Below are 24472 nucleotides of genomic sequence, written 5' to 3' on the forward strand. Positions count from 1 at the left end.
TTATAAATTAAAAAATTAAACTCCTCTATAAATTGCGTTTTAAGCGTTTATTTATGAATTTTCATCAAAAGTTTACATATCATGACACCTAAGATAAAGAGAAGATTTGATTAAATATGTCTGAAAAATGTCAAAATTTGTGTTCGTTCTGTAATATAAGTAAAAGTTATTGTTTGATTATATATTTATGGGTTTCACGTGACTAAATTTCCGCAATTCGTTGTTTAGCTGGGCGGCGGAGGGGGAGGAGGAAGTGTTAAATTAGGAATTGGAGGATAGCAATTGAACGAATTGCTTGGCGGAAAAGTGCCTGGAGGCATGGGAGGCGGATTCGCGTTCCATGACGTCGCAGTTCCCGGAGGCCCAGGCGGAGGCGGAGGCAAATCCGTGGGATTTTCTCCGGGCGGGCAAATCCCATGATTCCAATTGTTTGCCGCGGGTGCAAAAGGAGGCGGCGGATTAACATTTGGTGGCGGCAATATGGGATTCAAGGGAGCTCCATTGAGTCCGGGTATCGGGGGATTTGACATGAGACTAGGAATTGGCGGAGGCGGAGCACTTGGCCAAACATTCGGCGGTGGCTGCGGCGTTTCCATGTAGGAATTCGTAACGGGAGGCGCTGCAGGCATAATTGCTCTCGCTGGTTGCTTGGGCTCGAACAAATTTGAAAAGTTACTGCGAGGCACGTTCGAAATGACGGGCATTGCGGGTTTCGTTTCTGCTGCAGCAGGTCCTGGAGGCTCGGGACCTTCTCCTAATTCAGCCATGAGACTCATGTATTCTTCGTCGATCTTGGTTTGGGAATCGGCGGCAGGAACGCCTCCCATTCCCGGGCGTTTTGTACGACAATCTTTCGAAATGTGACCAATTCCGCCGCAAGCTGTACAAACAATGTTGTTTGTGACATTTTGACGTTCAGGACAAAGCCTAAAAAAGAAAAAAAAATGTTAAATTAATCTCAAAATTTATTCAAGTTGCTACAAATAAAACTTAATAGGAGCAGAAAAAAATTTAAAAATTTTCAAATTTTATTTTTTGCTTTAAAAATTAATAATTTTCGATTTTTTTAAAATTTTTTTTATATATATTTAAAAGATAGAAAAAAAAATTTTTAGATTTGATTTTTATTTTTTCATTTTAATATTTTTTAATCCAACATTTATTTAAAATTAAAATATTTGAATTTTTTTTCTTAAATTTTTTATACGAATAAAAAAAAAATATTTTGACCTGATTTTTTATTTTTTAATTTTTTTAACAAAAAAAAAAAAAAATAATAATCTTAAAAATTTGAAAAAAAAAAAATAAAAAAATCAGATCAAAAATATTTTAAATTTATTTTTTTTATTCGGTGAATTTTTGTTTAAATTTTATTTAGAAAATTTTGTAAAAATATTTTTATTGAAAATTTAAATTTAATTTTCTTTAAAAAAATAATTTAATTAATAATTTAATTTAAAATAAAAATAAATAAATTATTTTTACAAAATTTTCAAAATAAAAAGTCAAACGAATAAAAAAATTTTTGACCTAATTTTTTTACTTAAATTTTTTTAATCGAAGCAAAAAATAATTTATCGAAGAAAATTTTTAAAAAATATTATTTCTATAAAAAAAAAGCAAAAACTCACCATGACTTGTGCTCCGTACTTCCGCAATTATTACATCGCGGACAATCACTTTCGCGCAACGTGCCATTCAGCTGCGCCAATTCGCGCAATTGCATGCGTCGCAAGTCATTATGACCTTCAGGTACCTCGATACCTTGTCGAATGACATCTTTTATCTTGTCCACGGCCTTTTTCACGCACTCTGGATTGCTGGCGGTGATAAAGGCATGCAACGGTTCGTCTTCTCCCGGCAACGGTTGACCATCTTTCCTGCCAACTTTACCTTCTTTCACGGAACCCTTACCACGAATGATGATTTTTGCGCCGGTTTCCTTCTCCATTGCCTTCAGCGTGTTGCCGCGCGGTCCAATCAGCAAACCTACAAAGTTTATATCGGGATGTTCCTCTTGCGGAATCAAGACTTTATCGCTGACACGAATAACTGGAGGTCTGAAAAAATTATTTTTGGTAAAAAAAATCAGAAAAAATGCGAAAAATTTCTTACTTGTAATCCGATGGCGGCTTAAACTCGGGATTCATACACTGCATCCGCAGGATAAGTTGATGCCGTTGCTCCTCGAGACGTTTTCGGGTGCGGAATTCGCGCGTATTCAATCGCTTACCGTCTGACGAGTAAATGGGTTCTGGTGAGGGAGATCTAAAACATTCGTTATGTGACAGAGAGAGAGAAAAAAAGAGAAAATTCGTGATGAACGAGTGGTTAAACAACAAAAAATCAATTATTAAAGCTGAAAATGAAAAATTAAATTAACGGAAGAGATTCTTTTAGAGGCTGTCTGTTCAATTTCTATCAAAAATATAAAAATAGAAGAAATTATTAGATTTTCCGGTAATTTTTTTTTTGTTTTGCGAAAAAAAAAATTCAATATTAACACATCACACTGACTTTCGTCATAGATAGAAGCCAATCTCTCTCTAAAACGCTCTGTTGGGAACAAAATCTGATTATTAAAAAGTGATTAAAATTAGTGTGATCCATTTTTCGCCGGAATCTAATCTGCAAAATTTCAGTTAATTAATCTCAGAGGGACTTTAAAGTGGGGATTCACGGAGCGAAATCGCTGAAAAAATGTTAAAAGTTATTTTTCATTAATTTTTCTGCACATTTTTCCATCATCCGGATCTAATGGAATAAATTTTGCCACCTGAAGAGTTGTCATATTTTTTTAGAGACACAGAGAACGATTATTTTTCTTGCATTTAAACGACAAAAATGGAAAAATGAATGAGCAACGAACCTTTCTTCTGGATTTTGTGAGATGCCCAAGTCGCCTGTTCGGAGCTTTCGACTGATTTCTTCGATTTGTAGTTGAACTAAAATTTGAAAATTTTTTTTTTTATTTTTTTTTTGTTATTTTAAATGTTAAAATCAAGGAAAAACTTACCAAGATAGGCTTGTTGCTGATCGGGCGTCATGCCAGCTGGAAGAACTGTCGGCATTCCCGGGATAAAAGTCTTTTCGCTTTCCGTTCCTGCCCATCGGGACTTCTTTTTGCGCTTTCTTTCGGGTCGCGATCCGTCTTGAGAGTTGCTTGCGTCGTCTGTAATTCAAGAAAAATCGATAAAAATCTGAAAATTTCGTATTTTTCCAAGAAAAACTCACTGCTATTCGTATTTTGTGAATTTTCGATGACATTTGTCGTTGCTGGTCTCACATCTCCGGGGATATTTTCGAGTAAATTTGTGAAATTACGCGATGATGCCATCGACTGATTCGCATTCGAGAAGGCATCGATCAAGAAATCTTGTTTAATTGCCGCTCCAATGGAGGCAGCTGTCAACAGGGGCGTTTGTAACAAACCCTGCGACTGATTTTGTTGTTGTAATTGTTGCTGAAGCGCCAACGCTTGTTGTGCCATCAGTTGTTGCGAGTGCTGTAACAGCATCGAGGCATCGGGAATCGGGATTTTCGGGCGATCATTGTCGCGCGAACGATTCCTTTCGCGACTTCGATCACGACGCGAACGGGATTTGCTGCGTCGTCTGCTGTCACGGGAACGACTACGACGATGGCGATCACGATCGCGAGACCTGAAACGATGAATTTATGTAAAAAATGTGATAAAAAGTTGAAAAAATGAATTTCTTACCGAGAACGCCTTCGATGATCGCGTGACCTTGAACGACGTTTTCTATCACGGGAACGAGAACGCTTTTTCCTGTCTCTGTCACGATCGCGGTCTCTGCTGCGGGATCTAAAAAAGCAAAAAAAAGGTAATTAGTCAGGAAAAAACTGTCTGAGTACGCAAACAATGAGGTATATGACGTACCTGTGCCGCTTTTCTTTGCTGCGTGAACGTCTGGATTTCGATCTTTCGCGATCATCTTCATCCGATTCGCGATTCTTGTCCTTGTCTTTGTGCTTCGAAGGCATTTTTAGTGTCCTGCAAGTGCTTATTTTCCGGAAAAATGCTCAAAAATAATGAGCAAAATCGATGCCGAGAGAAAATTATTTCATCCAAGCTTCAAGTTGTCAAATCAGTTTCAAGTTTCTTGAACAAGTTTTCATAGGGTTGCCAATTTTTATTTTTTTTAGAGCTAAAAAGTTAAAATTTTCTTAAAATTTCTCAGATTTTTTCATAAATTTATTATTTTTAAAAAATTCTGACAAATTAAGATAACTCAAAATTTATTTTGAAGTTTTAAACAAAATTTATCTCAGGGGCTCTAATTTATCATTTTTAATCATTTTATAACTCAAAACTGCCAAAAAATTGAAACTGAAAAAAATTTTTTTCTTTGACATAGTTTTGTTTTAAAAACTAAATCAAAAAAAATCTTGGAAAAAAATTTGTCAGAGGGCTCTAATTTATCATTTTTAATCATTTTATAACTCAAAACTGCCAAAAAATTTAAACTGAAAAAAATTTTTTTCTTTGACACAGTTTTGATTTGAAAACTAAATCAAGAGCAAAACTGTGTCAAAAACTATGTCAAAAACTGTGTCAAAGCAATTTTTTTCAAATCTTGCTCCTAATGGATAAAAATTTGTCAGAGGGCTCTAATTTATCATTTTTAATCATTTTCTAACTCAAAACTGCCAAAAAATTGAAACTGAAAAAAAATTTTTTCTTTGACACAGTTTTGATTTGAAAACTAAATCAAGAGCAAAACTGTGTCAAAAACTATGTCAAAAACTGTGTCAAAGCAATTTTTTTCAAATCTTGCTCCAAATGGATAAAAATTTGTCAGAGGGCTCTAATTTATCATTTTTAATCATTTTATAGCTCAAAACTGCCAAAAAATTTAAACTGAAAAAAAATTTTTTCTTTGACACAGTTTTGATTTGAAAACTAAATCAAGAGCAAAACTGTGTCAAAAACTATGTCAAAAACTGTGTCAAAGCAATTTTTTTCAAATCTTGCTCCTAATGGATAAAAATTTGTCAGAGGGCTTTAATTTATTATTTTTAATCATTTTATAACTCAAAACTGCCAAAAAATTGAAACTGAAAAAAATTTTTTTCTTTGACACAGTTTTGATTTGAAAACTAAATCAAGAGCAAAACTGTGTCAAAAACTATGTCAAAAACTGTGTCAAAGCAATTTTTTTCAAATCTTGCTCCAAATGGAAAAAAATTTGTCAGAGGGCTCTAATTTATCATTTTTTTTAAAATTTTTTCTTTGACACAGTTTTGATTTGAAAACTAAATCAAGAGCAAAACTGTGTCAAAAACTATGTCAAAAACTGTGTCAAAGCAATTTTTTTCAAATCTTGCTCCAAATGGAAAAAAATTTGTCAGAGGGCTCTAATTTATCATTTTTAATCATTTTATAACTCAAAACTGCCAAAAAATTTAAACTGAAAAAAAAATTTTTTCTTTGACACAGTTTTGATTTGAAAACTAAATCAAGAGCAAAACTGTGTCAAAAACTATGTCAAAAACTGTGTCAAAGCAATTTTTTTCAAATCTTGCTCCAAATGGAAAAAAAATTGTCAGAGGGCTCTAATTTATCATTTTTAATCATTTTATAACTCAAAACTGCCAAAAAATTTAAACTGAAAAAAATTTTTTTTTTTGACACAGTTTTGATTTGAAAACTAAATCAAGAGCAAAACTGTGTCAAAAACTATGTCAAAAACTGTGTCAAAGCAATTTTTTTCAAATCTTGCTCCAAATGGAAAAAAATTTGTCAGAGGGCTCTAATTTATCATTTTTAATCATTTTATAACTCAAAACTGCCAAAAAATTTAAACTGAAAAAAATTTTTTTTCTTTGACATAGTTTTGTTTTGAAAACTAAATCAAGAGCAAAACTGTGTCAAAAACTATGTCAAAAACTGTGTCAAAGCAATTTTTTTCAAATCTTGCTCCAAATGGAAAAAAAATTTGTCAGAGGGCTCTAATTTATCATTTTTAATCATTTTATAACTCAAAACTGCCACAAAAAATTTTTTTTCACACAGTTTTGATTTGAAAACTAAATCAAGAGCAAAACTGTGTCAAAAACTATGTCAAAAACTGTGTCAAAGCAATTTTTTTCAAATCTTGCTCCAAATGGAAAAAAATTTGTCAGAGGGCTCTAATTTATCATTTTTAATCATTTTATAACTCAAAACTGCCAAAAAATTTAAACTGAAAAAAATTTTTTCTTTGACACAGTTTTGATTTGAAAACTAAATCAAGAGCAAAACTGTGTCAAAAACTATGTCAAAGCCATTTTTGTCAAAAAATTTGTTGAAAATTTCTCGTTTTTGTTAAATAAAAGTTTAGCAAATTTTAGTATTAAAAATGTGAAATTTTTTACTTTTAATAAAATTTTTGAAAATTTTGGACTGTTTGGATAAAAAAAAAAATCTGGCAACCCTGAAATTGTCAAAGGCCTGTCAAAACAAAACGGTCGTCAACAGAAATCCAGTGTCCTATTTCTGCAAAAGGACTCGTAAATGGCAAATTAAATTGCACAAACACGATGGAATACTTTGCTATCCACATCCCGAAAAAGACTGAAGAGGACTCCGAGACAGGTAATTGACAATTTCGCAACTTTTTATCTCACAATATTGCTCACAAATCGAGAGACGTAATTTATCGTACGATATTTTTTTTCTCGTATGCGCAAAAAAGACCGTCGTCTCGTGTGAGCGATAAATAAACAAAGCGAGCGTCTGATAATAATAGATAAAAAAATATTTTTATGCCAATTTTCAGCCGTAAACGTCTTCACAACGCGCGAAGATGCCTTAAAACTACTCAAAACACACAAAGAGGCGCGCTTCAAGGCGTTCCAGAGCAAAGACGAGGCCGAAGAATTCAGTTTGTATGGCACTCTGGCATCCACGATCAACGTAACGGGCCTCAAATCGCCTTCCTCGCTGCCAATTGCGGCAGAAAAGAGTCTTCATCGGTCCCTCAAGCCACAAGAACTCGTTGCATTCCGCAAAGAAATCGAACAAAACAACCTCAGTAATGTCTATCGCATGGTAATGGAGAATCCACGGTATTTGGTCACTGCGGCAAATACTCCGACGATCCTCAAGGAAGGCACGCGATACAATCCGTTGCACGTTGCGATCATTTCGAAGCACCTGAACATGTGCAAGTTGATTCTGCAGACAATTGAGAAGCCGCAGTTTATCGAAATGTGTAATGGACCGAGCCTCGATACGCAAAGTACGCAGGAGGCAAGCATGATTTTGCTCGAATCGTACTTAAATATGCCCGATAAGCCACGTAGTGAGACTCCTTTGCATTTTGCTGCCAAATTAGGGTTGAAAGACATCATCGAACTGCTCATCTCGTATCCCATTTGCAAGATGAAACCGAATTCGGATGGAATGTTGCCAAAAGATGTGAGTTTAAATTTTTTTTCTTCGTATTTCGAATTTAAAATATCAAAAATTGCCTAAAAATATAAATTTTGTAAAAATTAAAAAAAACATTAGTTATTAATTTAAAAATATTTGAATAAAAATTTTAAATAATTTATTAAATTAATAATTTAATTTATTAAAAATTTTAAAAAATAACTTGAAATATTTAATATAATATTTTTTATAAAATATTTTTTTTTTTATTTTTATTAAATTATTCATTTTCTTAATTATTTAAATTTACCAAAAATTTATTTATTTAAAATAAAATAAAACTAAAGAATCTACTTTAAAATTTTCAATAGCTAATTAATTTTATATAGTAAAGTTTCATTATTTTTTTTATAATTTTTAAAATATTTTTTTAATTTAAAATTTATTTAAAAAATAAATAAAATTATTAAAATAAAATAAATTCTATAATTAATTGAATTTTATTTAAATTAAAAAAAAAATTTTATTTATTTTTTAAAATTTAAATTAATTTTAAAAATTAAATAATTTTAAAAGTTGCCTAAAGTCAACATTTAAAATATTACAAAATTATTTTTAAAATTATTAAATAGGTATTATCTAAAATATTAATTTATAAAAATCCTATAAAATAATTTATTTTTTAGTTAAATAATCTTAAAATAATCATTTTCATAATTAGGTATTCAACAAAAAATTTAAAATAATCGAAAAAATTTTTGAAAAATTTATTATTTTTTTACTTTTTAAATTTTATGAATTTCATAATTTTTAAAATAATTATTTAATTTAAAAATTAATTTTTTATTTAAAAAAAAAAGTTTATTTTTTTCTTAATTTTATTTTTAATTAAATTAATTTAAATAAATATTAAAAATTTAAATAATTTTAATTTATCAAATTTATTTTCATCATTTCAGATCATTTGTTCGCGCGTTTCGGGCACCCCAGAGCTCATCAAAGAAATTTCGGATTTGCTTCAGGAGCGTTTCTATGTCCCAATTTGGCGTGCGACAGATAACACAGTACCTCCCGTCATCGGAGAGCCATTTAGCACGACAGATCCCCCCAAACTCGAACGCGAAAAGCACGGACCTCAAATGGAAATCAAGGCATATGCGGGTCCCATGGACAAGGAACAAGCGCAAGTCTTCAAGAAACGTCTGAAAACGCCTCCGCGACTCATTGCATCCGCAAGTGCTCAATCGCCGTACAAACGGAGTCCAATACCGCCCGCAAGTCCCCTGCTGAGTCCCACAAAGTTCAAAAATAACCTGCTGAACAACAATTATGCCTCGACACCCGTCGGAAGTCCGCAACGCGGAAGGAAACTCTTCACGGAACGCCTAAATTTGGAGGAAGATGAGACAGATGATGACGACGAGGAGGCGAAAGAAGACGCGAAAAATGGAAATCACGAGACAAATGGAGGCGACACGAACGAAATTCGAACGCCACAAAAATTGTCGAATGCTGTAGATCGATTTTTCCGCGATTACCGTGATGATCGTCACAATGAATCGTCGTTGCTTGATATGTCGCTGCCAAATTCCAACAATAGTTATAGCTTTATCTGCGAAGAAACGAGTTCCGTGTACGATCCAGCGTCAGTTTTTACGTCGCCGCCCGTGAAAGAGCGTCTCGTTCGCATCACGGATCCCGATAAGGGCGTCGAAACGGTCGGGCGTGAACTGGCAAAGACCCAAAATGTCGGTTGGAAGGAATATTGGAAGTTTTTGGATAAATTTGTGGACTTGTCGAGCAAAGAGGGTCTCGAAATGTTCGAAGAATATTTGAAAAATCGCGAAAATTTGGAAAATGTGTCTTCCATGGCGAACAATCTCAAGCCCAGTAGTGCCGATGACTCGATTTTCTCGCTGTGTGCGGGTCTCAATACGCTGAATCTCAACAAAGAGGAGCTCGCGGGCACCCCCAAAGGCATCAAAAGTCTCAATGAAACGATAAAATTGCTGCAAGAACGTCGAAATGCGCCATCGCACCAACAACTCGATGCCATTGCGAACAACAATCACATCACCAATCCGTACTTATCGATCGAAAAGGCCCTGCAGGTGTATGCAAAACGTACTAGTCTCACGCTCGCCCACAATATCGATGCGCAACCCGGCATCGCGCTCGATCAGGAGATCCGGAAACTCGACAAACTCGTTCTCAGCTTCATCAATGACAAACGTTTCGTGGCCGTGAACTTGCGAAAATCGCATTCGCGCTACGGACATTTGATAAATTGGTATTTGCGGAACGACGTGCCCTTCTTATCGCCTGGGAAGACCCAAAAAATGATCAGCAACCTCGAAAAATCCACAAAATTGAAGTGCATGCGAGCAGCTTTCGCCACGGGAACCAACACAAATCCACATTCGTTGAGTACGGAGCAAGAATGCATCGAAGCATGGAACGCCGAACTCGAATGCGATTGCTCGATGGTCGATTCTGCGGAAGCGAATGACGCAAAAGTCAAGGAAATGCGTCGCAATCGCCGAAAACTCCGTCTTGGACTGTGGCAAAATGAACCAGCGCCCCAAATAGTATCGGAAACGGACCTCTGGAAGCCACGAACTGCCAAATCGAGTGACGATGAACAAGATAGCGGCGCAAGTGTCGAAGAGGATGACGTTTATTTCGTAAGTTTTGCTTAGAAAACCTGAAATTTCTGAATTTTATTAATTTTTTTTATTTTTTTAGAGCTGCGACTCCGATCTGGACCTCGAATTTCACGGATCTGATGAAGAAATGGACCACGACAGTTGTTTCGTCACGCCGCCCGAAAGTCCCACGGATTTTGAAAGCGTTTACGAGAACAGTGACGATTGGATGGACGATGATTTTGATGATTCGTACGAAAATTACATTGAAGGGTAAGGTTTTTCTTCAAAAATTTTCCAAATCCATGTTAAATTTTAAATTTTTCCTTTGCAGAACACTTCCAACCAAATCCGATATCGATGCTTTTCGTGCGATCTCGACCGTAAATGTCGCCGAAAATGACTTCCCGCATGTTTACAAGTGGAAAATGGCCTTGCAACGTCTAAACCAGAGTCAATTCTCGTCGGAATCGTCTTCGCAAAACGCCCTTCTTCTGGGGAAGGCTAAAAACGCATTTAAATTATTTTAAGTCGTTCGTTAACTAATTCGTACTTTAAATTCAGGCACTTACCAAAAAAAAAGCAAAAACAGCATGATTTATTTAGGAAAGTTGATTGATTTATATTTTTTTTTGTGAAAAAAGAGTTGTGTCCTTTTTGGTTTTAAAAAACTTTGAAATTGATGAAAATATAGAAAAATGTTATTAAAGTCACGAAAAATTAAATAATGAAAGAAAAATGATCAAATGGAATTTTAAAGCAAATAAAAACTGGATGATTATTTTGTAAAATTGATTTAATCAAAAAAAATATTTATTCATTTTTAAAAATTAAATTTTTACTTCCATTTTTTTTGTTTTTGACATATCGACCCAATATGAACATCAACTTTAGAATGAATATTTATTCAATTTTAGGCTTAAAAGTGATCAAAAATTGACTTGCAAAAAAATCAGCGTTTTTACTTCCAAACGCTGATTTTTTTGTTTCGTCAAATATCGACCCAATATGAACAAAAATCAACTTTAGAATGAATATTTATTCAATTTTAGGCTTAAAAGTGATCAAAAAGTGGCTTGTTAAATTTATCAGAGTTTTATCAGCGTTTTTACTTCCAAACGCTGATTTTTTTGTTTCGTCAAATATCGACCCAATATGAACAAAAATCAACTTTAGAATGAATATTTATTCAATTTTAGGCTTAAAAGTGATCAAAAAATGACTTGCAAAAAAATCAGCGTTTTTACTTCCAAACGCTGATTTTTTTGTTTCGTCAAATATCGACCCAATTGAACAAAAATCAACTTTAGAATGAATATTTATTCAATTTTAGGCTTAAAACTGGTCAAAAATTGACATGTAAAAAAATCAGCGTTTTTACTTCCAAACGCTGATTTTTTTGTTTCGTCAAATATCGACCCAATATGAACAAAAATCAACTTTAGAATGAATATTTATTCAATTTTAGGCTTAAAAGTGATCAAAAATTGACTTGTCAAAAAATCAGCGTTTTTACTGACTTTTGTTTCGTCAAAAAAATCATCGAATTATTTATTCAATTTTAGGCTTAAAACTGGTCAAACGCATGTAAAAAAATCGAAAAAATTTAAAATTTTTTTGTTTCGTTTCGTCAAATATCGACCCAATATGAACAAAAATCAACTTTAGAATGAATATTTATTCAATTTTAGGCTTAAAACTGGTCAAAAAATGACATGTAAAAAAATCAGCGTTTTTACTTCCAAACGCTGATTTTTTTGTTTCGTCAAATATCGACCCAATATGAACAAAAATCATCTTTAGAATGAATATTTATTCAATTTTAGGCTTAAAAGTGATCAAAAATTGACTTGCAAAAAAAATCAGAGTTTGAACCTCCAAACTCTGATTTTTTTGTTTCGTCAAATATCGACCCAATATGAACAAAAATCAACTTTAGAATGAATATTTATTCAATTTTAGGCTTAAAAGTGATCAAAAAATGACTTGTAAAAAAATCAGCGTTTTTACTTCCAAACGCTGATTTTTTTGTTTCGTCAAATATCGACCCAATATGAACAGAAATCAACTGTAGAATGAATATTTATTCAATTTTAGGCTTAAAAGTTATCAAAAAATGACATGTAAAAAAATCAGCGTTTTTACTTCCAAACGCTGATTTTTTTGTTTCGTCAAATATCGACCCAATATGAACAAAAATCAACTTTAGAATGAATATTTATTCAATTTTAGGCTTAAAAGTGATCAAAAAATGACTTGCAAAAAAATCAGCGTTTTTACTTCCAAACGCTGATTTTTTTGTTTCGTCAAATATCGACCCAATATGAACAAAAATCAACTTTAGAATGAATATTTATTCAATTTTAGGCTTAAAAGTGATCAAAAAATTACTTGCAAAAAAATCAGCGTTTTTACTTCCAAACGCTGATTTTTTTGTTTCTTCCCAATATGAAAAATCAAATGAATATTTATTCAATTTTAGCAACTTTAGAATGAATATTTATTCAATTTTAGGCTTAAAAGTGATCAAAAAATGACATGTAAAAAAATCAGCGTTTTTACTTCCAAACGCTGATTTTTTTGTTTCGTCAAATATCGACCCAATATGAACAAAAATCAACTTTAGAATGAATATTTATTCAATTTAAGGCTTAAAAGTGATCAAAAAATGGCTTGCAAAAAAAATCAGAGTTTTTACTTCCAAACGCTGATTTTTTTGTTTCGTCAAATATCGACCTAATATGAACAAAAATCAACTTTAGAATGAATATTTAAAAAAATGACATGTAAAAAAATCAGCGTTTTTACTTCCAAACTCTGATTTTTTTGTTTCGTCAAATATCGACCCAATATGAACAAAAATCAACTTTAGAATGAATATTTATTCAATTTTAGGCTTAAAAGTGATCAAAAATTGACTTGCAAAAAAATCAGCGTTTTTACTTCCAAACGCTGATTTTACCTCCAAACCTGATTTTTTTGTTTCGTCAAATATCTACCCAATATGAACAAAAATCAACTTTAGAATGAATATTTATTCAATTTTAGGCTTAAAACTGGTAAAAAAATGAATTGCAAAAAAAATCAGAATTTGAACCTCCAAACTCTGATTTTTTTGTTTCGTCAAATATCGACCCAATATGAACAAAAATGATCAACTTTAGAAAATATTTATTCAATTTTAGGCTTAAAAGTGATCAAAAAATGACTTGTAAAAAAATCAGCGTTTTTACTTCCAAACGATTTTTTTGTTTCGTCAAATATCGACCCAAAATGAACAAAAATCATCTTTAGAATGAATATTTATTCAATTTTAGGCTTAAAACTGATCAAAAGTGATCAAAAATTGACTTGCAAAAAAATCAGCGTTTTTACTTCCAAACGCTGATTTTTTTGTTTCGTCAAAAATTGACCTAAAATGAATGAAAATCAACATTAGAATAAATATTTATTCAATTTTAGGCTTAAAACTGGTCAAAAAATGACTTGTTAAAAAATCAGAGTTTGTACTTCTAAACGCTGATTTTTTTGTTTCATGAATATTTGAACAAAAATTCAAATGAATTTTATTCAATTTTAGGCTTAAAACTGATCAAAAAATGACTTAAAAAAATCAGCGTTTTTACTTCCAAACGCTGATTTTTTTGTTTCGTCAAATATCGACCCAATATGAACAAAAATCAACTTTAGAATGAATATTTATTCAATTTTAGGCTTAAAACTGGTCAAAAAATGACATGTAAAAAAATCAGCGTTTTTACTTCCAAACGCTGATTTTTTTGTTTCGTCAAATATCGACCCAATATGAACAAAAATCAACTTTAGAATGAATATTTATTCAATTTTAGGCTTAAAAGTGATCAAAAATTGACTTGCAAAAAAATCAGCGTTTTTACTTCCAAACGCTGATTTTTTTGTTTCGTCAAATATCGACCCAATATGAACAAAAATCAACTTTAGAATGAATATTTTTTCAATTTTAGGCTTAAAAGTGATAAAAAAAATGACTTGCAAAAAAATCAGAGTTTTTACTTGATTTTTTTGTTTCGTCAAATATCGACCCAATATGAAAAAAAATCAACTTTAGAATGAATATTTATTCAATTTTAGGCTTAAAACTGATCAAAAAATGACTTGCAAAAAAAATCAGAACCTCCAAACTCTGATTTTTTTGTTTCGTCAAATATCGACCCAATATGAACAAAAATCAACTTTAGAATGAATATTTATTCAATTTTAGGCTTAAAAGTGATCAAAAAATGACTTGCAAAAAAATCAGCGTTTTTACCTCCAAACGCTGATTTTTTTGTTTCGTCAAATATCGACCCAACATGAACAAAAATCATCTTTAGATTGAATATTTATTCAATTTTAGGCTTAAAACTGGTCAAAAATTGACATGCAAAGCGTTTTTTTGTTTCCAAACGTGATTTTTTTGAATATTCGTCAAATATCGAAATGGCAAAAATCAAAATCATTTAGAATGAATATTTATTCAATTTTAGGCTTAAAAGTGATCAAAAAATGACTTGCAAAAAAATCAGCGTTTTTACTTCCAAACGCTGATTTTTTTGTTTCGTCAAATATCGACCCAATATGAACAGAGAATGAATATTTATTCAATTTTAGGCTTAAAAGTGATCAAAAAATGACTTGCAAAAAAATCAGCGTTTTTACATCCAAACTCTGATTTTTTTGTTTCGTCAAATATCGACCCAATATGAACAGAAATCAACTTAAGAATGAATATTTATTCAATTTTAGGCTTAAAAGTGATCAAAAATTGACTTGCAAAAAAAATCAGAGTTTGAACATCCAAACTCTGATTTTTTTGTTTCGTCAAATATCGAACCAATATGAACAAAAATCAACTTTAGAATGAATATTTATTCAATTTTAGGCTTAAAACTGATCAAAAAATGGCTTGCAAAAGTAAAAAAATGTTCATCCTATATTTATCACTTTCATTCGTCTCAGATCTATGGACTACTGTGTTCCGGCGAATAACAAACTCCAGGCGTGTGTTTAAATTCGTATGAAAACATTACTCTGCATAATTGAGACGAATGAAAATGATAACCCCTTACAGATTTGAGCGCCATCTGCGGGAGGCTCGTGACTGAATTGCATGAGGAAATCCAAGTGACGGAGTGAGTCGGCTGAAATTGAACTGTTATACATCTGTCAGGTAAGTATACCAGTACTGGTATACTTACCTGACAGCATATAACAGTATCACTTTCGATCGTCTCACTCCGTCACTTGGATTTCCTCATGCAATTCAGTCACGTGCCTCAAATCTGGCAGTCTGAGACGAATGAAATTGATAAATGTGTTGACATTGACACAAAAAATGCACATTGGGCCCGAAATCTTCCACAAATTGAACAGTGGGGCACCATTTCACATCTCAACGCTCAAAAATTACCAAATAATTCAATAAAATAGAGTCCATTAGCTTTTCTACCGTTTATCAAACATCATTAGAAGCAAATTGTGTGCAAAAAACCATCGAGATCCGCGTCAAAGGCAACCACAAAGACCCAAAATAGCTGTAAAAATAATCTCTCTGTGTGTATGTGTGTAGTAGTCGTGTATGTGTAACAGTGACGAGAAAAAAAATTTACATTAAAATTTACAATTAATTACATTTAGCGCATAATTTTAAGGCAAAATAGTCAAAATAAGTTGTGTAAAAATATTTCTACCTGCAATTTGAGCGATTTTCGTGCAAAGCGACGACCAATTCTGGGTTTTTCCAGCGACAAAGAAATTTCTTCCTGATTATGCGTCAGGATTACTCGCAAGGTTATCGAGAAAAATTCCAGAAAATTGCGAAATCTGTAAAAAATTAAAGACTTTTGGACAAAAATTCGCAGACGTTACGTGTAAAAAAAAAATAAAGTTCAGTACGTGTGTGTTCGTGTAACAAAAAAAAAAGTTCATTGTGATATTGTCGCTGCTGCTTTCAGTGTGACATAGCCGAAAAAAAATTAGAAAGTCCAACGCACGATACAAGTTCCTTTGTCGCATTTTTTCAAGAAAATCAACAAAAACCCGCTAGAAACTGTGATACGTGAAGAAAAAAGAAGAAGAAGATTCCAAGCGACAAAATGTCTGACACTCCAAGCAGTTCAGAGACTCCGCCAGGAGGCATCGACGACTCCCTCGACAATGAATCGTCGTCAGCGAGCGAGAAAAAGGACGAACCGTTTCAGGATCCCGCGATTTTGTGTCAACGTCGTGCGAATTCGCCGCCCTCCTTCGATCGCCGTTACCGCTATACCCATTCGGAGTTGAAGGCGTTGCGTGATGATCCGTTGTGCAAACGTTTGCCGGATTGTTACGATACGCGACTCGTTATTTGGCGTCGATTTGGTCGTGGCGGCGAAGAAGAAGTCGATCCGCGTCCCTCGAATGGCGCCCGAGAACGTGGCGAGCCACGAGAACGACGAATTTACGACAATAGTTCGCGCGGCGAGATGAAACGCGGCAGCGAACGAGGCGACAAGGATCCACGGGAACGCTTGAAGAAGGAAGATAACATCATTTTGTCGCCGCAACGACGTTCCTTCAACATGGGATGCCAAATGCCTGCTGCGCCTGCTTCGAATACGACACCAGCTTTAGGTAAAAATTCAATTTTTCTTCATTTTTTAGCGAAAAAATTAATTTTAATTTATTTTCAGGCTCTTCGTTGTTGCGAAATGATCGCGACATCATCAACAGTGGCAGAGATCGTCGCATCGGCAGCGGAAGAATTCTCGCACGGGACGTTGCCTGGGATTATCGTCCGGAAAAAGGAGATCCCGCCGATGGTGATTCGTACCAAAATTACCGCGGCAACTCCTCCAACACGCCCGCCTCGAGTAATTATCGCGAACGAGATCGCGACGAAAAATACGAGTCGCGTCGCAGTTCCAACAATTACGACACGCCGCGCGATCGACGCGATTACGAGTCGTCGTCGTCATCACGGGAAAAAGACTCGTTTGCATCGCGACAATTCGATCGGGATCGCAGCGAACGCTCCGAACGCAATTCCCGCTATTCATCCAACAATGGACGTCCTTCGTACAACGATCGTCGACGCTACAGCGAAAAGGATGAAGAGCCCGAATGGTTTAGTGCGGGCCCAACTTCGCAGCTGGAAACCATTGATTTGCACGGATTCGATGACACTTTGCACGAAGAAAAGCCCGAAAGTCGCAAAAATGGCGAAAAACGTTCGCAAAAAAATGAAACGGAAGAAAAATCTCGCAATGAAGCGGAAATTGAGGAAGAAAGTCGTGCGGAATCGAATAATAATCCGAAAGCGAATGAAGTGAACAACAACAAAGACCGCGAAACGGACCACAAATTTGATCCGCCGAAGAATTTGTTGGGCGAAGTGTTGAACAACGACGACAACGACTTCAATTTTGACGAATTTTTGAATTTTGACTCGATTTCTGGGCTTCTCAGTGCGGTAAGTTTAAAAAAAATCAAGGGTACTCCAAAATTTTTTTGAACTTTTTGTCCCATGCTCCATTTCGAAGTCGAAGTCGAAAATCCAATGGGGCAAATTAAAAAAAAAGTTAAAAATTTCATCAAAAATTACCGTTTTTGGTCTATTTTCATAATTTTTCAATAATTTTTTAAAAAATTTTCAAAATATTTTAAATTTTTTAGATTTTTTTTTTATTGAAAAACGATTTTTTTTTTGTATTTTCAAAAAAATATTTTTAAAAAAATTTTTTAACAATTATTTTTATCAAAAAAAATTTTTTTTTATTTTTAATTTGAAATAATTTGAAATCAATTTAAAATCATCTGAGATTTGATGATAAAAAAAAACAAGTAAAATATTCATTAAGGACCAAAAATTGTTTAAACTTTTTCATTTTGTATGAAATTGGATTTCAAAAATTTTTTTTTTATAAAATCCAATTATGAAAAAAATCTTTTGGGGCAAAAATTTCGAAAAATTTTTAAAAAAATTTGAATTTTCTTAAAAAAAAAATTATTTTTTGTCTTTTTTTGTAGAATCAAGAGTCAAGTCAAGCAAATCGTGAGCCAATCGGTGCAGGCGGATCTCGTTTCAGTCAATGGTTCAGTCGAGATTCTCCAACGCCAAAGGATTCCGCTAAAAAAGGGCTTTTCGATAGTCGTCGATCGTCGTTGCATGACGAACTAAACAACTTAATTGGCGATCAAATGAAGGCTCCGGGTCCCGCAGGTGCGCAAGGTCAAGAATCGAACAAGTATTTTGCTCCCATTTCGCCTGCTGCGAACACCGCTCGTCTTCGCGAGTCTTTCATGGAGGTAATGACAGGCATGAAAGACGGCGGAAATGTTCGAGGCAACATGACAGATCGAAATTTGATGTTCCTCATGGCACAAGAGGCGCACCAACAAAAATCAAGCGGTTTGAATTCTCCAAGTTTGTCGCAAATGCCAAGTGTAGAGGAACTCGAAGCACGTTTGCGTGGCGGCGAACCATCTCCGCCCGGGCGAAATGTTGTCAACAACAAGCCAAATATGCCACGAATGCCGCAGCAACAGCAAATGCTCGATCCGGAAACGGGAGTTCCCGTGATGCAAGATGCCATTGCGTTCAAACGTCTCCTTGCGCAAATGTCTGACGGTATGCCGCCGGGTCCCGCACAGCAAATGCCAAATTTACAGCAAATTCAGCAACAGCAACAGGCAAACTTGATTCAGATGCTGAGTGCGAAACAGGCGCAAAATGGGCAACAAAACCCGGAGGAACTCAAAAAAATGCTGAATTTCATGCAACAAATGCAGGGAGCGAATAACGGGCAAATGGCGCCTCCGCATCCCCAAGGACGCCCAATTCAAGGACAAAAACCGCCGCAACCGACGCCCCAAGATCCCCTTGCGAACATGTTGCACGTCAATCAGATGCCCGCGACGCATCTCCAACCGGATTTACGCAATACGGAAATTTTGCAACGACCTGAGGCGCAACTTTTGATCCAGAGCATCATTCGGGGCGAGATGAAACCCGCAAATTTGTGGCAACAAATGGCGAATCCGCAAACGACGCCGCGACAACGCGAAATGCTCACTGCTGTCTTGAACACGTTTAATTCCAGTCCGCGCGTTAGTTCGCCAAATTTGTTGCTTCCGCCGCCCGGAGGAGCGCCAATTCCGCCGCTTGTGCCCAATGGCGGCTTAAATCCCGAGCTACAGGCACAAATTTTGCTGCAACAGCAAAAACAACAGATGCGTGTTTCTCCATTGCCAAACGGTAAGTCGAAAAAGTGCCCAGAATCTCGATTTGGGCGAATAAATTTAATTTTTTTCACTTTTTGTCGCGTTGCGATTTTGATGAGGGTTTTATTTGAATTATTTTTAAATATTTTTTCAAAATTGAAGAAAAAATTGTCATTATTTTTTAATTTTATAAAAAAATTAATTTAATTCTTTTTTAATTACAAAAATTATCAATTTTAAAAATTAAAAAAATTTGAAAAATTAAAAAATATAAAAAATTAAAAAATTTTTAAAAATTAAAAAAATAACGAAAAACTGTTAAAATTTAAAAATTAAAATTTTTAAAAATTAAATGAAATTAAAAAATTTTTAAAAAAAAAAACTAAAAAAATTTTCAAAATTAAAAATATTCAAAATTTAAAATTTTATGAAAATTTAAATTTTTTAAATAAAAATTTGAATAATTTAAAAAATAAAATAAAATAAAATTTCAAAATTATCATCAATATTTTAAACTTTTTTTTTAATTTTCCTCAAAATTTTGAGATTCGAAATAAATAATTTGAAACATTTTTTCACATTTATAAAATTTTAGCAATTTTTATTTTTATTATTTTTTAAAAAATATTTAAATAAAAAAAATTTTAATTATTTTTGCCTCTTAATATTTTTGAATTTAATTTTTTTTTTATAAAATTTTGATTTTAAATTTATTCCAAACATATTTTTTAAAATGCATTATCTAATACCAAAAATTATGAAAGAATCGATGAAAATCTTGCTCTTTATTGTTTTGACATCTGAATTTTATCAAAGAAATCTAATTTAAGTGACAAAAAGTGAAAATATTAAATTTTTTCGCCTTGGTGAAATGATTCCCCTTAACAAATTACTAAAAATTTGTAACTTTTTGAAGCATTCACTGTGCCACCGGTAGCAATGGCGACAAATAATCCACTAACATTGCATGTACCAGGTACTAATCCTCTATTCTCTCAGTGTTTTGTGTCAAAAAAAATTCACTTTCAACGAAAAATTTTGCTAAAAACATTTTTTTCCCGCAGGAATTCCTCAACGTATTCCTTCGCCACGCGAATTGCAGTTCCATACGCAGTCCATCATGCAAAATGCCCTCATCCGCAAGAAGTTGGAAGAGCAACGCGAGAATTTCCGCAAACGTCAGGAGGCGCAACAAGCACAGCAAGCGCAAAATCAGCCACAAACGACGCCAAATCCCGTAACTTCAGCTGCTCCGGCTCCAATTACGCCCGCGCAACAAGCTTCTCTCGCGTCTCCCGTGAAACACACGCAATCGCCGACGCCTCTGGCATTCACTCCGACCTCGGTATTGCGCAAAATGACTGCCGCTGCTGAGAAAATTGGTCCCGAAGATGCCAATTCAGCATCAATTGTCTCGTCATCGGCTGGTTCGTCGGCTCTTTTGAACAGTATCGCGAATGCCGGCAACAACAAAGCAAATCCACAACAACGAATGCCCCCGCAAAACGGTCCGCAGTTGGCGAATCAAATGGCAAACATGCAAATTGGTCCTCAACCCATTCGAGGAGTTTCCCAAAGGAATCCGCAAGGTCCTTCAGTTCCGCCGCAGCAACAACAAATGCCGGGCGGCGGCGGAAATGCTGCGGCAAACATGGCTTGGTTACAACAACAAATGCAAAATCAACAAAATAAACCGCAAGGTATGAATTTTTGTCTTTTTTCACCCAAAAAAAATCCTTCTGATCGAATTTTCTTTCAGTAGGCCGTCCAATTGTCAAGCAACAAGCAAGTGTTCCGGGCCAGCAACAGCAACCACAAGCGAATGCCGCTCCGAATCCCCAAATGATGCAACAATTTAATCAACCGTTCGATTTTAATGCCGCCATGCAACAACAAGCGCGTAAAAATGCAGCTGCAAATGCTCCGGGCAATCCCATTCAAGGGGCAGGAGGAAATTCAGCATTGACTGCACATCAAATTCAACAATTGATGGCGCATCGACAACAAGTGCAAGCGGCACAAGTACAGCAGCAACAGCAAAAGTACTTGGAAATGCAACGTTATCGTCAAATGATGGAGCAACAGCAAAATTCTCAGCAACAACAACAACGACCTAACGCAATGCCCGGATCTGAAAATCCATTAGGAGGTGAGTTTTTGTTTTAATTTGACGAATTTCAATCATTTCGGTCAATTGAATGAAATTCTCGATATTTGAAAAAAAATATACCTCGAAAAGTAATTTTTAGTTGTCGAAATGAAATTTTTCGAACTCGAAATAAACTTTCAGCTTTCAGAATGAAATTTTTCGAACTCGAAATGAACTTTTAGCTTTCGAAATTAAATTTTTAGAACTCGAAATGAACTTTTAGCTTTCGAAATTAAATTTTTCGAACTTGAAATGAAATTTTTTCGAACTCGAAATGAACCTTCAGCTCTTGAAATGAAATTTTTAGAACTCAAAATGAATTTTTAGCTTTTAAAATGAAATTTTTCGAACTTGAAATGAAATTTTTCGAACTCGAAATGAAATCTTTCGAACTCGAAATGAACTTTCAGCTTTCGAAATGAACTTTTAGCTTTCGAAATGAAATTTTTAGAACTTGAAATGAACTTTTAGCTTTCGAAATGAAATTTTTCGAACTCGAAATGAACTTTTAGCTTTCGAAATGAAATTTTTCGAACTCGAAATGAACTTTTAGCTTTCGAAATGAACTTTTAGCTTTCAAAATGAAATTTTTCGAATTTGAAATGAACTTTTAGCTTTCGAAATGAAATTTTTCGAACTCGAAATGAACTTTTAGCTCTCGAAATGAAATCTTTCGAACTCGAAATGAACTTTCAGCTTTCGAAATGAACTTTTAGCTTTCAAAATGAAATTTTTCGAATTTGAAATGAACTTTTAGCTTTCGAAATGAAATTTTTCGAAATCGAAATGAACTTTTAGCTTTCGAAATGAAATTTTTCGAACTCGAAATGAACTTTTAGCTTTCGAAATTAAATTTTTCGAACTTGAAATGAACCTTCAGCTCTTGAAATGAAATTTTTAGAACTCTAAATCGACTCAAAATGAAATTTTTACTTCTCAAAATGGCTCTTAAAACTAACTTTTTCCTCAAAAATTTAATTTTTTCATAAAAACAACATTTTAACCAAACTTTTCTCCCCCAAACCAGATCGCGGCATCATGAATTTCGGTCGTGACGGAAACTTGTCACCAACCAGTAACCAATTGGCACGTTGGTTCTCACCAGAATTGCTTGCGCAAGCATCTGCCAGCAAGAACAACATCAATTTGACACAAGCACTCAGCTTGGAGGAGCTTGAACGCAGCATGCAACATTCCTCAACACCTGTACACAACTAAAAAATGCGAAACGTGGACCCGAGGATGATTGAAACTCTTTTTATTTGAACATTTTTCTGTTGTACATATCTATTTTGTATGAGATTTAAACATTTTTTTTTATTTTTGACAAAATTTTTAACAAAAAAAAAATTAATCCAATAAAAGACAGTCGCACTTTTATTATTCAAAAGGCACTATTTAGATGTAAATATTGATAAATGTTGATAATTATGTCTTCTTTCCTAATTAAAAAAAAAAATAAAATTGTTAAAAATTATGAAGCTTCGAAATTAGCGTTTAGGAAAGTTTTTGTGAACGTGTACAAAAAAAAATGAAAAATTGTAAAGTTAAGAGAGAAAATTAGAAGCATTTTAACACAATCAACGATACCCTCTTTTCCGGGAAAATTTTTTGTAAAGAAAATTAGCGTAGCGATATATTTTTATGAAATTGATATTAGTAGCAGAAAACTGAAGAAAAATGAAAACGAACGTCATTTGACGACAAAAATTGATGGTTTGAATGTGAAAAACTTTAATTTATAAAAAAATTGTGTGATGTTGAATGTAAAAAAAAAATTAAATGTCATGTAAAAGTATTCCGTGTTCAAGGAAACATAACAATATTATTCAAAACTAAACAATTAATAGGATAAAAAATTTAGAATTAAACAAAAAAAAATAACTTAACCACATTAAACGTAGAATTTATTAGAGATGAGTCAATTTTGATGTGAATTTCTTGTACTTGTAAATGAAAAGTTAGATCTTAAGAGCACACAAACTTGATAAGTATTGCACACAGTGACTCTCGATGTTTGTTGACTAGTCAAAGACTAAAGTCAGTTCTCTCTATATGGTCAAAAAAATACAAAAAAGTTGTCTTTTAAATATTTGGGAGCTTTCCAAGGAGGAAGCAGCGCATCGGCAATAAGAAAAAAAGTAGTGATAATCCATTTTAAAAAATATTAAATGGGAAATTTTTGGTAGAATAGACTGTTGAGTGTCATGTTTTCCATGAATTTCCCCCACTTTAAATATTTTCTTCGTGCAAGTTCATGCAAAAATGTTAGAAATTACTCGTAAAAAGTTAGCTAGGAAAAAAATTAATTTGAGTTGGGCTGTTAGATGAAGTTTTTTACGTTAAAATATCGCGAAAAATATTTAAAAACTACATTTTTAACGATTTATTTGGTTTTTGAAATAAAATTGTGTGAGAAAATTATTTGAAAAGACCTTGAAAGAGACGTTTCTGCTAGATTTTGATTTGAAATCTTTGATTTTTGGTCGAAAATTCTCAATTTTGATTGTTAATTAATTATTTTTAATCGAAAATTTAATTTTTGATCGTAAAATGTCGATTTTTAGTATTAAATCGTCGATTTTTGATGGAAAGTCCTCGATTTTTGATTTAAAATCAATTATTTTTCATCAAAAATTTAATTTTTTGTCGTAAATTGTCAATTTTTAATTTTAAATTGCTAATTTTTGAACAAAAATGTCATATTTTTATATTACATCTTCCGTTTTTGACTAAAAAATTTTCAAATTTGATTAAAAACTACCTTTAAATAGTCTAAAAATGTAACTTTTTATATTTTTCTGGTTCAAGTCGATAAAAATTGTAACGTAAATCACTTTTAACTACCTTACCAACTCAGAAATGAACAGGAAACATCTCTACATTTTGATTGCGGTCACTACTCGATCGATAGATTCCCAAGTAAAAGTTCAGTTGCACCCTCAGAATATCATAAGATTGCAACTATCATACAACTTTGATCCCTAAACTGTTCAAAACAGTCATTTTTGGTCTAAAAAGTGTCAAAACGACATTTTTTAAGACTTGCTTTTCTTCGAGATATGGAAAGAAAAATGGAAG

The 24472-nt window shown here is 33.5% G+C and overlaps 3 protein-coding genes across 5 annotated transcripts; 2 read left to right on the forward strand and 1 right to left on the reverse strand.

Annotated features, from left to right (window-relative positions):
• Positions 1–41: 41 nt before the first annotated feature.
• LOC134833304 (splicing factor 1) lies at positions 42–4085 on the reverse strand. Its single transcript, XM_063847582.1, has 8 exons — positions 3902–4085; positions 3722–3826; positions 3235–3662; positions 3017–3172; positions 2870–2945; positions 2116–2268; positions 1632–2060; positions 42–927 (listed from the first exon to the last, which is right to left on the reverse strand). The coding sequence occupies exons 1-8, from the start codon at positions 4003–4005 to the stop codon at positions 225–227; spliced, it is 2154 nt and encodes a 717-aa protein (XP_063703652.1). The 5' UTR covers positions 4006–4085; the 3' UTR covers positions 42–224.
• A 2377-nt stretch (positions 4086–6462) lies between these two features.
• Positions 6463–10792, forward strand: LOC134835077 (ankyrin repeat and LEM domain-containing protein 2 homolog). The gene is made up of 5 exons (XM_063849932.1): positions 6463–6598; positions 6783–7423; positions 8338–10062; positions 10124–10296; positions 10358–10792. The coding sequence occupies exons 1-5, from the start codon at positions 6544–6546 to the stop codon at positions 10551–10553; spliced, it is 2790 nt and encodes a 929-aa protein (XP_063706002.1). The 5' UTR covers positions 6463–6543; the 3' UTR covers positions 10554–10792.
• Positions 10793–15424: 4632 nt separating this feature from the next.
• Positions 15425–22800, forward strand: LOC134835997 (eukaryotic translation initiation factor 4E transporter-like). 3 transcript variants are annotated; one of them, XM_063851092.1, is made up of 7 exons: positions 15425–16653; positions 16713–17491; positions 18049–19276; positions 20159–20218; positions 20307–20942; positions 21002–21391; positions 22419–22800. In XM_063851092.1, the coding sequence occupies exons 1-7, from the start codon at positions 16137–16139 to the stop codon at positions 22607–22609; spliced, it is 3801 nt and encodes a 1266-aa protein (XP_063707162.1). In that variant the 5' UTR covers positions 15425–16136; the 3' UTR covers positions 22610–22800. The 3 variants fall into 3 exon arrangements, with proteins under 3 accessions (XP_063707162.1, XP_063707163.1, XP_063707164.1); XM_063851093.1 differs by having other exon boundaries at positions 21005–21391; XM_063851094.1 differs by lacking the exon at positions 20159–20218.
• Positions 22801–24472: the final 1672 nt, after the last annotated feature.

The sequence above is a fragment of the Culicoides brevitarsis genome, chromosome 3 (assembly GCF_036172545.1).
Source record: "Culicoides brevitarsis isolate CSIRO-B50_1 chromosome 3, AGI_CSIRO_Cbre_v1, whole genome shotgun sequence".
Taxonomy (NCBI): Eukaryota; Metazoa; Arthropoda; class Insecta; order Diptera; family Ceratopogonidae; genus Culicoides; species Culicoides brevitarsis.